Source organism: Rhinolophus sinicus, chromosome 12 (assembly GCF_057876585.1).
Source record: "Rhinolophus sinicus isolate RSI-liver-muscle chromosome 12, RSI-T2T, whole genome shotgun sequence".
Taxonomy (NCBI): domain Eukaryota; kingdom Metazoa; phylum Chordata; class Mammalia; order Chiroptera; family Rhinolophidae; genus Rhinolophus; species Rhinolophus sinicus.
The window spans coordinates 57450259-57463655 of NC_142512.1; the positions used below are offsets into that span (position 1 = coordinate 57450259).

At 55.7% G+C, this 13397-nt stretch overlaps 1 protein-coding gene across 8 annotated transcripts in view; it reads left to right on the top strand.

The window, feature by feature from the left end:
* HEXD (hexosaminidase D) overlaps positions 1 to 13397 on the top strand; it is a 22418-nt gene continuing 9021 nt past the window's right edge. The window contains exons 1-13 of one of the 8 annotated variants that reach the window (XM_074320977.2): positions 1 to 179; positions 426 to 470; positions 1814 to 1923; positions 2622 to 2709; positions 6991 to 7155; positions 8353 to 8536; positions 9436 to 9507; positions 9904 to 10099; positions 10728 to 10810; positions 11791 to 11869; positions 11939 to 12040; positions 12236 to 12325; positions 12923 to 13345. In XM_074320977.2, the coding sequence (XP_074177078.2) occupies positions 1871 to 1923; positions 2622 to 2709; positions 6991 to 7155; positions 8353 to 8536; positions 9436 to 9507; positions 9904 to 10099; positions 10728 to 10810; positions 11791 to 11869; positions 11939 to 12040; positions 12236 to 12325; positions 12923 to 13130 (1320 nt within the window). In that variant the 5' untranslated portion in view covers positions 1 to 179; positions 426 to 470; positions 1814 to 1870 and the 3' untranslated portion in view covers positions 13131 to 13345. Of the gene's footprint in view, positions 180 to 425; positions 560 to 1813; positions 1924 to 2621; positions 2710 to 6990; positions 7156 to 8352; positions 8537 to 9435; positions 9508 to 9903; positions 10100 to 10727; positions 10811 to 11790; positions 11870 to 11938; positions 12041 to 12235; positions 12326 to 12796; positions 13346 to 13397 lie in introns of those variants that run through there. The other 7 variants (XM_074320975.2, XM_074320976.2, XM_019735611.3 and 4 more) reach the window with 7 other exon arrangements.

The following is a 13397-nucleotide window of genomic DNA, read 5'->3' on the forward strand; positions in this document are numbered from 1 at the left end:
GCGCTCGGCCGTCGACCGCGGGGCTGACCGCCAGGCCCGAGCAATCGCTGGCCGAGCGCCGAGCGCGGCGGACCCGAGCGCGGACCTGGACGCACAGCCGCATCGCGCCTCGCCGGGCCCAAGTTCCCTCCCCTCCTCCATTCTCCCGGTACCCGCAGACCTGGGAGCGTCGGTCTGTGGCGCGCCCTCGCCCCGCCCTGCGTCCTCCCCGGGTCTCCAAGCCCTTCTCTTGGGGCCGGGGCGTCTCCCAGCTCTTCTTTGGGGTCTCCGCGCCCCACTCCTGGGGTCTCCGCGTCCTCCTCCCGGGGTCTCCACATCCTCTCCCGGGTTCTCCGAGCCCTTCACTGGGGTCCTGGCGCTCCCCTGGGGTTTCGCGAGGGCGAAAGGAGCCTCTGCCCGCTTACGACTCTCCCTTTCTCCACTAGGAAGAAGTGCCGAAGAGGTTTTTGTCGTGTGACTTCACAAAAAAAGTGAGATGTCAGGCTCCTCACCGTTTAAGATGCGCCTTGTTCATTTGGACCTTAAAGGAGCCCCGCCAAGGGTCTCATACCTCGCGGAGGTGGGAGATGCCTTTTCTCTCCGGGGAACCACCTTTGCGTTGAGTTTGGCCTTTCACGTTGTGAACGCTGTTCTGTGGAAGTGTGTGCTTAAAACTCAAGCACGGGGTCTGGGATGGGTCACGATGGTGGCAGTAGCATAGATGAAATTTCCCCCAACTCCCCTCACAGAGCAGACAGCAACCAGGATAGGAAAGGAAAATGAGAAAGGACAAAAGAAACCCACAACCTCTTCATTGTGGACTGAATTGTGTCCCCCAAAATGTTACGTTCAAGTCCTGGCCCCTCCTACCACGCATGGGACCCGTTTGGAAGTAGGATCTTTGTAGACATCATTGGCATGAGATGAGGTCATGCGTGTCCTTGTGTTATACAGTCAATGATTGTTATTATCGATGTACAGTCAGTTACTGATTACTCATTTTATGAAGTAGGCACAGTTGATTTTTCAGTCCCAAGCTGGTGTGTCCTTCCATCTAGCACATGTCAGAATGTCCCAGCTTCTTGGGGAAAGAAAACTTTGACAATAATGTCAACAAGAATGTCACAAGTCGTATGAAACCTGCGAGGGCCCTCACCTGGACACGGGCTGCTGTTTGAAGCATCTGCAGGAAGCCCTTCCTTTAATGCTCACAGTGTGCACTTTGTCACCTTGGCTGTGACGGCAGACTGGAGGAAAGTCTCAGCTTTGTGTACAGTAGACATGACCTGGTCCTAAAAATCCTTGAGGACAAGAATTCACATCCTTTGAAATAAAGATGGAGCAGTGGGGGAGGGCTGGGGAGGAGCCGTGTGAGGGAGCTGGGACCTGCCCTGCCTCTATCACCTTTCATCTGCCTCGTTCTGGGCACTCACCACCAACCCTCATCCTGGGCACTTCCCGCCAACCCTCCAGAGCCCTGTCGGTCTCCCAGTTCCTGGTGTTCTAGAAAGCTCCTGTGTGCTGCATCTCCGCCGGAAGAGGCTGCTCTGTGACTGGAGTGGGCTGTCCCCGCTGGCCCAGCTAAGCCACCAGTCACTTTAGAGGCAGCCCTGCTTCACAGTATGTGGTTCCCCCACCCCGTCAGATGAACATGTCACTACGTTAGTTTGATTTGGTATAACACAGAGTATACAATTCCAGGTTAAAAGTTCAGAGGGAGAATACGAATACCAACTACAATCCATGTCCGTAGCTAAAAAGAGTCCACATGCTGCATATGTGTGACTTCCCGTTCAAGTAGTCATTTCTTCCTGACACCTCTCTTTTCCCCCAGGTTTTTCCTCTATTCCATGCCCTGGGCGCAAACGGCCTCCTCATTGAGTATGAAGACATGTTTCCCTACGAGGGCCACCTGAGGATGCTGAGGGCCCAGTACGCATACAGGTACCTGTGCTGCCCTGTGAGAGAAGGTGGGGTGTGAGGGCCATGGCGGCCTGGGCGTGCCAGTGGCCAGGGGGATTGGACAAGGGTGGGACAATCCTCTTCTGTCTTTAAATGCATGTTTAATTATAAAAACAAAACATGTTCACTGAAGAGTTTGGAAACGTTTAAGAGATAACAAGCTTGGGCTATAGGTCCCACAAAGGGGAGCGGCGGACCTGGTTGTGGGTAGATGTGGAGAGTGGAGAGAGCCCCATGCCAGGGCCATGCAGGGGCAGGACGGCTCAGCCATGGTCACAGCAGGCTCTTTGTGGGAAGTGAATATTAAAGGGAGAGTCTGGGCGTCAGTGAAGTCGGATGGTGGGCCCAGTTTCTGGTAAAATGACTTCAGCCTGCTGTAGTGTTTGGATAAGAATAGCTGGTAAAAAGCAAACCGTTATTTGAGGTCAGAACAGCATTATTTCCCCAAATTGTAGAGCCGGAGTGTCTCTGAAACCTTTAGAATATCTGTTGAGTTTTCCCGAGTTAGTGTTTATCCAGGAGAGTCTCCCAGGAGCCTGACAAGAAGGGGTTAGGGAGCATGAACGGGGTCGGTGGTGTGAACGGAGCTGCGGTGTGAACAGGAACAGGAACTGATATGAGTGAGATCTATTGTGAACGGAGCTGGTGTGAGCCTCTCTGGGTGATCTTTGTCTCTGCAGCCCCTCTGAAATCAAAGAGATCCTGCATCTGGCCACATTGAACGAGCTAGAGGTTGTTCCCTTGGTACAGACATTCGGACACATGGAGGTGAGTGGGAGGAACGGGAGTCATCTGGTGCCCAGGTGTGGGGTTCGGGGGGGGGGGGCGACAGGCAGGAAGCAGCTTGCTCCTGAAAGCCCCTGCCCTGCGAACAGCTGGAGTGCAGAGCTGTGGTCAGAGCCCCCTCTGTCCGGGCATGGAGGGTGAGCCTGGGGGATGTGTGACGCCACCGGAGTCTGGGGGGCCTGGCTATTTGCTTTTTAACTTGTATGCATCAAAGTATTACTGTGCAGCGTCAAGGAAAGAGAACATGCTCTGTTGTCTGTGTCCTTTCCTCACTTAATACCGGAAACATTTCCCCACGCTGCTGTGTGATCTGCAGCAGTGTTTTTCACGACTGTAGCAAACAGTGGGACGCAAACTAAGCACAACACTGAATGAATAGCTCCCAGGTTCCATTTCTCCTCTAATGAGTCACCTGTTGGATCTACTGACAGCCCTTCCCCACGTCATCACTCACGTGTGGTGCCAAAGCTGTCTTCACTTCAGGTACGCGCTCGCGTTCTGGAGCGTGTCTTCTGGGGTTCTGTCCCATAACCAGCCCCCCAGTTTTCCTGGTTGACTCTCCCTGCGGTACTCTCTGGGTTCTCATCACTTTCCACCGCAGGGGACCACGTTCCCCTGCACAGCATCTCTCCTGAGGCCTCTGGTGTCCTCTGAGTCACTAAATCCAGCAGCAGGTTTTGTCATCTCTTACTTTCCTCTCAGAGGCTTTTGGCATCACTGACAACTCCCTCCTCTGGAACCCCACGCTTCCTGGTCCCCCTACTCTGTCTGTGCCTCGGCACCCATGAGCTGTGTACCGTCCTGAAGCTGCCACTGACTTGGCGGTCCCCACAGCCCCTCCTGAGGCCCCCTCTTTCACTTGATGCCCTTTCTCTGGACAGTGCCATTTCTGCTCCTGCTTTCCCTTCCTGTCCTCATGACTCCCAGATGCTCGTCTCCAAGGGCCCCTTCCAGACGTGGAGGGGCTGACCATCCCCACCAGCCCCCGACACCTGTTGCATTTTTAGCCCCTTGGCAGGACCTGCTGCTTTTGCTTCTCCGTGTCCCGGCTCAGCATTGCCTCCGTCCCACTGTCACCCTCCTGTCTGAACACCACCTCACCTGGCCGACTGTTAACCATCGTAACGGGTCTCCTGGGGTCACTGTGCCCCTCCTTTCCTCCACTGCAGCCGGTCTGATTGTCTCAAAGTACAGCCCCATCACCCCACACTCCCCCCTCACTTACGTGGCCTTATTCTGCTCTTAGAGTGGTAGTGCTTCCTGGGCACACATAACAAAGGACCACAAAACCAGGTGGCTTCAAACTGTAGAAATTTGTTCTCAGTTGTGGAGGCCAGAAGTCCAAAATCCAGGTCTCAGCAGAGTTGCTGCCTCTGGAGGAAGACATTTCCGTGGGTTCATTTGTCACGACTATACCCTTTTGCTGAAATAACTGTTCAAGTGTTTTTCCCATTTTATTTTCTGAACTGTTGAGGTTTAAAGTTTTTTGTATATCCTGGATACAAGTCTTCTGTTAGATATGATTTGCAAATATTCTCTCTGAGTCTGCAGTTTGTCTTTTCATTCTCTTAGTGTATTTCAAAGGGCGAAAGTCTTTCATTTTGATGAATTCTGTTTATCAGTTTTTCTTTATTGAATCATAGTTTTGATTTTGGTGTCATTTCTAAGGACTCTTTGCCCATCACCTGGTTCTGAAGATTCTTCTTTTCTTCTAAAGTTTTACACTGGCACATTTTCCGCTTAGACTTAACCATTTCAATTTTGTGTAAGGTGTGAGGTTTAGGTTGAGGTTTATGTGTTTTGCGTATAGTATATAACCACTTTGCTAAACCGTTTTTTGAAAAGACTATCTTTTGTTTGAAATTTTGGAGTTTGGAACTGCCTTTTCATCTTTGTCAAAAATCAGTTGACCGTATTTGTGAGGGTCTATTTCTAGACTCTATTCTGTTCCATTGATCGAGGCATTATCCCTTTGTCAGTACCACGTTATCTTGATTATTATAGCTTTAAAATCACGTGGTGAGATTTCTCCAACTTTATTCTTTTGTTTCAGAATTGTTTTGGCTATTTTAGTTCCTTTGCCTCTCCATGTTTATTTTAGAGTCAGTTTGTCTGTATATCTACAAGAAACCTTGCTGGGATTTTGACTGAAATTCTGTTAAAATTATAAATCAATTTGGGGGGTATTACCTCTTTACTATGTTGACATTTCCAGTCCATGAACATGGTATGTCAGCCATTAATTGTTTTATTCCCCTAAGTTTTGTCTTTTTCTCCCTGATGCTTTCAAGATTTCCTGTTTGGGTTTGCCTTTTGGCAGTTTGGTTACAATGTGTTATGGTAGAGGTGAGTTTCTTTGCATTTACCCTGCTGTGGGTTTGTTGAGCTTCTTGGAGCTGGTCTTTTTGATCACTTTTGTGACGTTTTGGGCTATTTCTTCAAGTGTTTTTTCCGCCCTCTCCTCTCCTTCAGGAACCCCCTTGGCATATACGTTGTTATGCTTGATGTTGTCCTATGGGTCCCTGATTTCTGTCCACTTCACCTTTTCTCTCTGTTATTCAAGTTGAGTAATTTCTGTTGATCTGTTGTCCAAATCACTGACTTTTTTGACATTTCAAATCTGGTGCTGAGCCCATTAAATGGATTTCTCATTTCCATTATTGTAAATAGTTTCTTTTAACTCTGGGAACATTCGTAACAGTTTATTTGAAATTACTGTCGGATAAATCCAACATCAGGGCTCACTTAGCATCAGTTTCTAGCAATTTTTTTTTTTTTTTGCCCTGAGTCTGGGTTTCATGTTCCATTTTATTTGCACGTTGCATAATTTTTTTTTGGTTGAAAACTGGATGTTTCAGATTATAACAGATCTGACTTTTTCCCCTGCAGGTGGTTGTAAATTGCCTGGGTTTAATCTGCAGGGTCTCTCTTTCCTGCTATGTGTGTCCACTGATGCCTCTGCTAGTTTTTTTTTGGATTTTATTGGGGAAGGGGAACAGGACTTTATTGGGGAACAGTGTGTACTTCCAGGCCTTTTTTCCAAGTCAAGTTGTTGTCCTTTCGATCTTAGTTGTGGAGGGCGCAGCTCAGCTCCAGGAGTCGAGGAATTGAACTGGCAACCTTGGGGTTGAGAGCCTGTGCGCCAACAAACTGAGCCATCCGGCGAGGCAGCTCAGCTCAAGGTGCCGTGTTCAATCTTAGTTGCAGGGGGCGGAACCCTCCATCCCTTGCAGGACTCCAGGAGTTGAACTGGCAATCTTGTGGTTGAGAGCTCACTTGAGACTCATGTGGGAATCGAACCAGCAGTTTTCGGAGTTAGGAGCATGGAGCTCTAACCGCCTGAGCCACCGGGCCGGCCCGCCTCTGCTAGATTTTTATTCTTATTTTTAGCCTGGCTTCCTAGGGCTCACCCCTCTGACTTCACAGCGTTTGGGCAGCGGTTGTACTTAAGCCTGTAAGGTTCCACCCTGTGCCTTGGGGGCTAGGGGAGGGCATTCTGAGTTCAGCCGAGGCTACTTCCCACCCAGCCTTCTTAGGTGTGTAGTCCCCAGTCAGCTGCCCTGTGGGCGACCCCGCGTTTCCAGAGTCACTTACATCTCTGGCTGCTGGCGGTGCCCCCCAATGGGGACCACAGAGTTTGGGTGTGTTTGCTGCTTTTACTGACGGTGCCCGAGGGGGTACCACAGCCAGCCCTGAGTGGGGAGGGAAGCAGCCTAGGCACGGAGCTGCGGAATCTGTTCTTACTCAGGTACAGCAGTCTTGCCTGAACCCACGTTTCCCAATTTGCTGTCCACCTTTGGGCGACTTCCAGAGCCCCGAAGAGGTTGTTTTTGACAAACGGTTCTGGTTCTGTTTTGTTCAGAGGATTTGCCGTCCTCTTCATGCCACTACCGTCCTCTTCATGGGCGGGCAAGCAGCCCGCCCAGCCGTCAAATCTGAATGTGAATGGACCTGATCTAATGTGTTTTCTCACCAGGCCCAGTTAGAATTGGAAGGACAAAGAAGGGCTGTGATGAAGCCGCTGGGCCTCCTGGGCTCTGCTTCTTGTCAGCACCACCCAGGGCCACCTCTCACACTGCCACACACGCCCTCTGTGGTGACTTTGAGCAGGTGTCGGAGTTTAAACCAAGACTCGGCCGGTCACGACTCAAAGGCCGGAGCCAGGAACGCAGGCTTCCTTCGCAGCCGTCCCCTGCTGCAAGGAGCTTGGCACGAGCTTCTCTCCCCAGTGTCACTGAGTTCCCTCATGTCATCTCTCTGCAGTTTGTGCTGAAGCACGAGGCTCTCGCTCACCTCCGAGAAGTGGCATTTTTCCCCAACACCCTGAACCCCCACGAGGCGGAGTCCCTGGCACTGGTCGGAGCCATGCTAGACCAGGTCATGGAGCTGCATCCGGGTGCCCGGTGGCTCCATGTCGGATGTGACGAGGTGGGTGCCTCTATCGCCTCTTGTGCAGCAGCTCCTTGCTTTCACTTCAGGGTCGTCATCTCCCACCTCACGGCTTCTTTTAAACAGAAAAATAGTCCACGTGCCGAAGGATAAAGGAGGACTGGCCAAGGAGGTGATCCCCAGTGAGGGCACTGGTGCTGCTGACCGTGACCTTGCCAGGCAGACCTGCAAGTGCAGCAGGCACAGCCGCCAGGAGGCACCAGTGGTCAGGAGTGGGAGTGGCTGGGCCCGAGATGGCTGTGCCGCTCACACCCGGCAGCAGGGGGCCAGATCATGCTGCCAGGGCTGGCAGCGGTGCGAGTTTGTGCCGGTTACTTTCTCCACCTAAAGACACAGTTCTGGGTGGTGGGAGAAAGGAAGTGTTCCTCGGGGGCCATGGAGCACTGGCAGTGCAAGGTGGTCCCTGGGGTGCCGGGGGCCGTGCCCCACACCTCGCCTTCTGCTTTACTGCTCGAGAAGCATGGACAGAGCCCGGGCAGGACGATGCTGAGCTGGCCACCGAGCGTGGTTGGACCTGAGCTAGGATGGTGGTTTGCAGATGTTTTAGCGCCAGGAGCTGATTTTTTTCTTCAAAGTAAATCTTTTTGGGGGTAGTAAAATACGCATAACATAAAATTTACCATTGTAACCATTTTAAAGTGTACGATTCGGTGACTTCTAAGTACATTTAGCATGTTTTGCAGCCACCGCCATCTAATTCAGGACCTTTTATCCCCTAAAAGGAAACCCCACAACCCTCAAGCAGCCACTGCCGTCTCTGCCCCCAGCCCCTGGAAACCCCTTGTTTCCTTCATGTTTGTGGATTTGCCTCTTCTCCACGTTCCATAAATGGAATTCTACAGCATGTGGCCTTTTGTGTCTGGCTTCTCTCACTGAGAATGTGCTTCGCGCGTTTCTGTGGCTGAGTAACACTCCAGCCCATGTACAGACCGCGTGTTCCTGCTGGTAGACATCGGAGCTATTTCTGCCCCTGGATGCTGTGAAAGGAAATCTCGAGTGGAAGGTTAGGTCTCAGTGAAGAAGGCAGGGTCACCCTCCACTGCCACCTCCTCACATGCAGCCGGCCCTGCGGTGCTCTCAGGCCACGGCATGAACCCCTGGTCACTCCCGAGTGTGTCCACGGCTAAGGACCAGCCATCCGAAGGCAAAGCCCTCCTGAGTCGTCCTTCCTTCCAGGTGTATTACCTTGGAGAGGGCGAGGCCTCGCGGCAGTGGCTGCAGCAGGAGCAGAACACCAAAGCCAGACTGTGCCTGTCCCACGTGAAGGCGGTGGCCAGCCACGTGCTGGCCCGGCACCCTGCCACGAAGCCCCTGGTGTGGGACGACATGCTGCGGGACATCCCTGAGGACCAGCTCTCAGGTCAGCCCCACGGGGAGGGCTTCCGGGTGCCGCGGGGAAGGGAGCGGCGCTGCCTCCAAGCACACCCCACCCCCCAAGTAGAAACTGTCGTCAAGCTGCCGTAAGTCTGCTGTTAAGTCACCCCGAAACTTTGAGTCCAGTGCCGTGAGAACCACTTAAAGTTTCTCTGTGAAGGCGCCGTTGCCCTAAAAGGTGCAGTTGAGTGTTGCCCGAGTACTGAAGTGAACGACAGCAGCCACGAGGCCCAAGCCTGGGCCATCAGGAAGGGTGACATGCAGGGGAAGGGTCCTCATGGACATGGCCTTGACCATGTCCAGTGCTTCCAGCAGCCTCGGCCCCGCTCAGCTGGAGGCTGGACCTGTTGGGGCCGTGGCTGAGGTTCGCTGAGGAAAGCAGTGGCCTCCCCGGCCCCGCGCTCGCCCTGCCTGAGGCTTTGGGATGAGTCGGGAGGTTGGAGGTCTGTCCACTCACAGCCCTGGCCAGGGCCACATGTGGTGCTCCGGTGCCCGGTCATGCCCACGCTTCTGCAAGGCTCAGGTGTCCTCATGGCAGCCACCACCCACATGTGACCACTTGGGTTTTGGTTAGGATTAGTTAGAATTAAATCAGCAGCGTGTCCCTGCTGCACCTGGGCTGAGCACCCAAGGCCGCCTGCACACAGCATTCTGCCCTCACGGGAAGCTCTGGGCTTGTCCTTCGCGGGACTCCAGGGGTCTGGTCATTTCATGGCTGGCTGTCTTTGTGGCTGGGGCGTTGCCCCCAAACACAGCATAGTGTTGACTCTGTACCTAAAATCACGTGTCCTGGAAAAGGTGGCTTGTGTTGCATTTTTATGCAAGAAGTGTGGGCTGAGAGCTGTTTGTGGATGGTCTCAGCACTCATGTCCTCTCTGCCCCCAGCATCAGGGGTGCCACAGCTGGTGCAGCCCATGCTCTGGGACTACACGGCCGACCTGGATGTCCACGGCAAGGGTCAGTACCGTGATGCTGGGGGGACCCTCTAGCCCTGACTGCCCAGCTGGGGGGAGGCGGGGGCCCCGGTCGCTTGGCTCATCGGAATCTGAATTGCCTCTGCTTCCACAGGCCCCTCCCCTAAGGAGCCCCGGCCAGCCCTGGGGAAGCGGCCCTCGGCACCTGTCCTGCGGCCGGGTCCTCAGAGGATGGCCTGTCCTAGTGAACAGGTGGCCTGGGGTCCCCATGAGCGGCGTCTGCTCTGAGATTTAAGCCCACCCCGAGCTAAGCCCAGCGGGCGTGGCTCCTCTGATTTCTGTCAGGACCTCCTGGCATTGGGCATTGATGTTTTGGGGGGCTTGGTGGCCACAGCCTCCTCGGGACCCGGCTGGTCACACTTCTCACTTTGTCCCTTAGCCCTCCTCATGGAAAAATATCGGAAGTGCGGTTTTCGGCAGCTGTGGGCTGCAAGTGCCTTCAAAGGGGCCACGGGGGTGAGCCAGGCCCTGACGCCCATCGAGCACCATCTCAGGAACCACATGCAGTGGCTGCAGGTGGCGGCCCATGGGCCAGCAGACACGCTGCAGGGCATTGTCCTGACCGGCTGGCAGAGGTGAGGCCTGCGTCCCAAAGAGCAACTGCACAGAAGAGCCATTCGGAGTTGGGCCCCTCACCCCTGCAGCTGCCCCTCAAGCTCTGCACGGGTGTCAGTGCCCTCTGCTGCCCTCCTGGCCCCACGCCTTGTCTGTTGTGCATGCCTGTCCAGAGCCCGCTGCCTCCTGGAGGCCACACACACGTGGCTCACGTAGAGTGAGGACAGGGCCAGATGTGGGCTCGTCAGGAATTCACACCAACTTAAAAGTCTAGCTGGTCCTGGCCAAGTCCTGGCTATAGGTCCCCCTCTGTGATGGGGAAGCTGGAGGAGGCCAGTTGGCCCCAGGACCAAGGGCAGGGGAGCAGCCCAAGCCCTGGGGGAGGGTGGGGGGTGGCAGCTGGAGGTAGGGCCTGTGAGGCAAACCCCAACCCTCTGACCTCACAAAGCTGAGTCAAGGAAGAACTCATTGAAGATTTCAGGCAGGGCCCTGTGGGCAGCGTCTGCAGACATGGAAGCTGAGGGGCCCTTCCAGAGGCAGCAACCAGCTCTACAGAAGCTTCTAGGTGCCTGTCCTGTGGTACAGGGAGCAGTGTACCAGATTTGCTGTTGTGCGGGGGAACTGAGTGCCCCTCTCCCGTGGACGCAGGTACGACCACTTCTCCGTGCTGTGCGAGCTGCTGCCCGTGGGGATCCCGTCCCTGGCCGTCTGTCTGCAGTCGCTCCTACAGGGTACGGTGCCCTGCTCTTCCCAGGAGGACGGGGGGACAGGAGGCGCAAAGGCCGGGCGTCCTCGGGCTGGACTGTGGTTTGCGGTAGGGGGAGCACATGGCCACAGCCTGGCCCAGACACCCATCTGCTGCTGCTGGCTCAGGTCTTCAAGCCTAAACTGAGGACAGGCCAGGAAGTTAGGGGACGTGGCCCCAGACACGGTGAACCCCCAAAGATCCATCACAGATGGGGTGCAGACAGAGCTGCTTTGGCTCGTCAACATCCTGGATGCCCAGCACTGCCACTTCCTATTCACCGCGGGCGCCATGGGAGGGTCCCAGAGCGGCCACCAGGGCAGCAATGACTCGTGTGCATTTAGGCTGTGATGCCGCTGAGGAATGGCGTTGGCGCAGAGCTGTCCGGACACAGGCCTGCGGGCCTGACCAACACGCCGTCTGAAGAGGCCTGTGCTGTGCCCGCGACGCCAAAGGGCGGTCCTTGGCTCCCTGCTGTTCAGTGCGTGGCCGGGCTGCTCACACGAAGGCCCGCGACTGGCTGGCTGGTTCCTGCTGTCTGCGGGGAGGCTGCCTCATGCCTCCTGGGAGCCGTGCACCCTCACCATCCTACGCCCGCCTGCCCAGCTCTCACGGGCATCTATGCGCGTTGGCACCATAGGCCTCGCTGCTCTGGAGCCTCCAATCATGTGGGCAACAGCTGCAAGGTGCCACGTGAGCCTGGCCCATGGGGGCTGCCAGAAGGGCCGAGGCGGGCTGCTGCTGGGACGCGCCCTCATTGCTTGAATTTTCAGTGTAACACAACACATTTTCACGTTTCATGAGAAGCAGCGGGGTTTCCTTGGGATGGCACATTCCCGGCTGGCCTGGCCAGCGGCCCTCCTGGGCCACTTGGCTCACCGCCCAGGCCTGAGAGCCTGGAGGTCAGGACAGCGTGGCCCGTGCAGGCTCCCTCCCTCTTCACTGCCTCTATCTGGTTGGTTTCAGGAGGCTTTGCTGAAGATGTTAAAGCAAGAGTAGAGAACCTCCTTGGAATTCCGAGCCTGGAAATCACCGGTTTCACAAGGTAATCCCTACCCCCTGTCCTGACCCCCACCCCCCTCACCTCGTCTCAGCACCTTTGTTCTCTGTGCAGTGAGGCGGCTGCCTCCTTCCCTGGCAGCGACATCCTGGCCCTCATCACACAAGTTGGCCTCCACCTACGCAGCTCCGTGGACGAGATGCTGCACAGGGACAGGTGGGTGGGCAGGGGAGCGAGTCCCCGCCCCACACCCCGCACCGGCCAGGGCGAGGGCGGCCCATCCTGCACCAAGACTTCCTAGGGGGGAGACAGCTTTTTAGAATTTCTAGCAGACTGTGAAGTACCATGCTGAGACTGCCTTGCCCCCTGCCCCTGCGTGGGGCCCACCTGCGTGCGTGGACTTGCCCCCAGGTACGTGACCGGCTGGTTCAGCTCCTACCATCGCAGGCGGAAGCTCGTCCACCCAGTCATGATCCAGCACATCCAGCCCCAGGCCCTCAGGTAGCCCTCCGCCCCCACGGCACCCACCCCCAGGGCTGCCATCCTCTGCTGCGTGGTGGCAGCTTTCTGTGGTGACTGGCTCTGACAAGCTTTCTGGGTGTCACAGCCGTGGACCCCCCAGGCGACTCAACTTCACTGAATTGGCCATGCCCTTAAACCTCAGAGAAGCCAGGCCATTCCTAGCCTGAGACGGGGGCACCAGAATGACCTGGGCTGGCTCCAGGCTCACCCGGCCCAACCAGCCACATGCTGAGCCCTACCCAGCACAGCGGACACAGGGTCCCTGCCAGTCAGCCTCCCTGGGCTCTCCTGGCTCACAGCTCTGTGCTGAGGCCAACACACTGTCCCCCCAGCTGTTCACCACTGACAGGTGTGTGACAGGTGTGGGCACCAAGAAAAGCCCTGCCAGCCAGTCGTACAGTACGTTTCGGGTTCAGATGTTAAATGTGACAGTCACTCGTTGATTCCCAGCAATGCCGACTGCCCCATTTTATGGATGGGTAAACTGAGGCACGGGACCAGACCGACATGGGGGTGAGGCCATGAGCTGTGCCCAGGGTCGTCCTCGGGCAGGCTCACTGCTGTCTGGGCCTTCAGTCTCCTGGGCAGGTGGAGCGCCCTTGCTGGGGAGCTGGAGGCCGCCCTGCGTCGCGTCTTCTACCCTGATGCTGTGGAGGAGTGGCTAGAGGAGAACGTGCAGCCCAGTCTGCAGCAGCTGCAGCAGCTGCTGCAGGACCTCGGCGAGGCGGCCGGCCCCGGGCCCCCCCTGGCCAGCCCGGGTCCGGACACAGGTCAGGACCCTTGAGCAGAGGGGGCCTGCCACACCCTCGTCCAGCCACGTCGGGCTTGAGTCCTGAGTCCTGGATGGCCGGCCGTGCAGAGACGGCGCCCATGGTGCATGCAGTTATCGTGGGGAGAGGAAGGTGGAAAACACGGAAGGAAATGCACATGGGGCCCTGTTCACTGGTCTGCCAGAGAACGTTAATGCTTTTGAAATAAAAAGGAAAGTAGAAGCTCCAAGTCACGCTGAAGGAATTGGCCGACATCATTACGCTGTTGGCTCAGGCCGGTG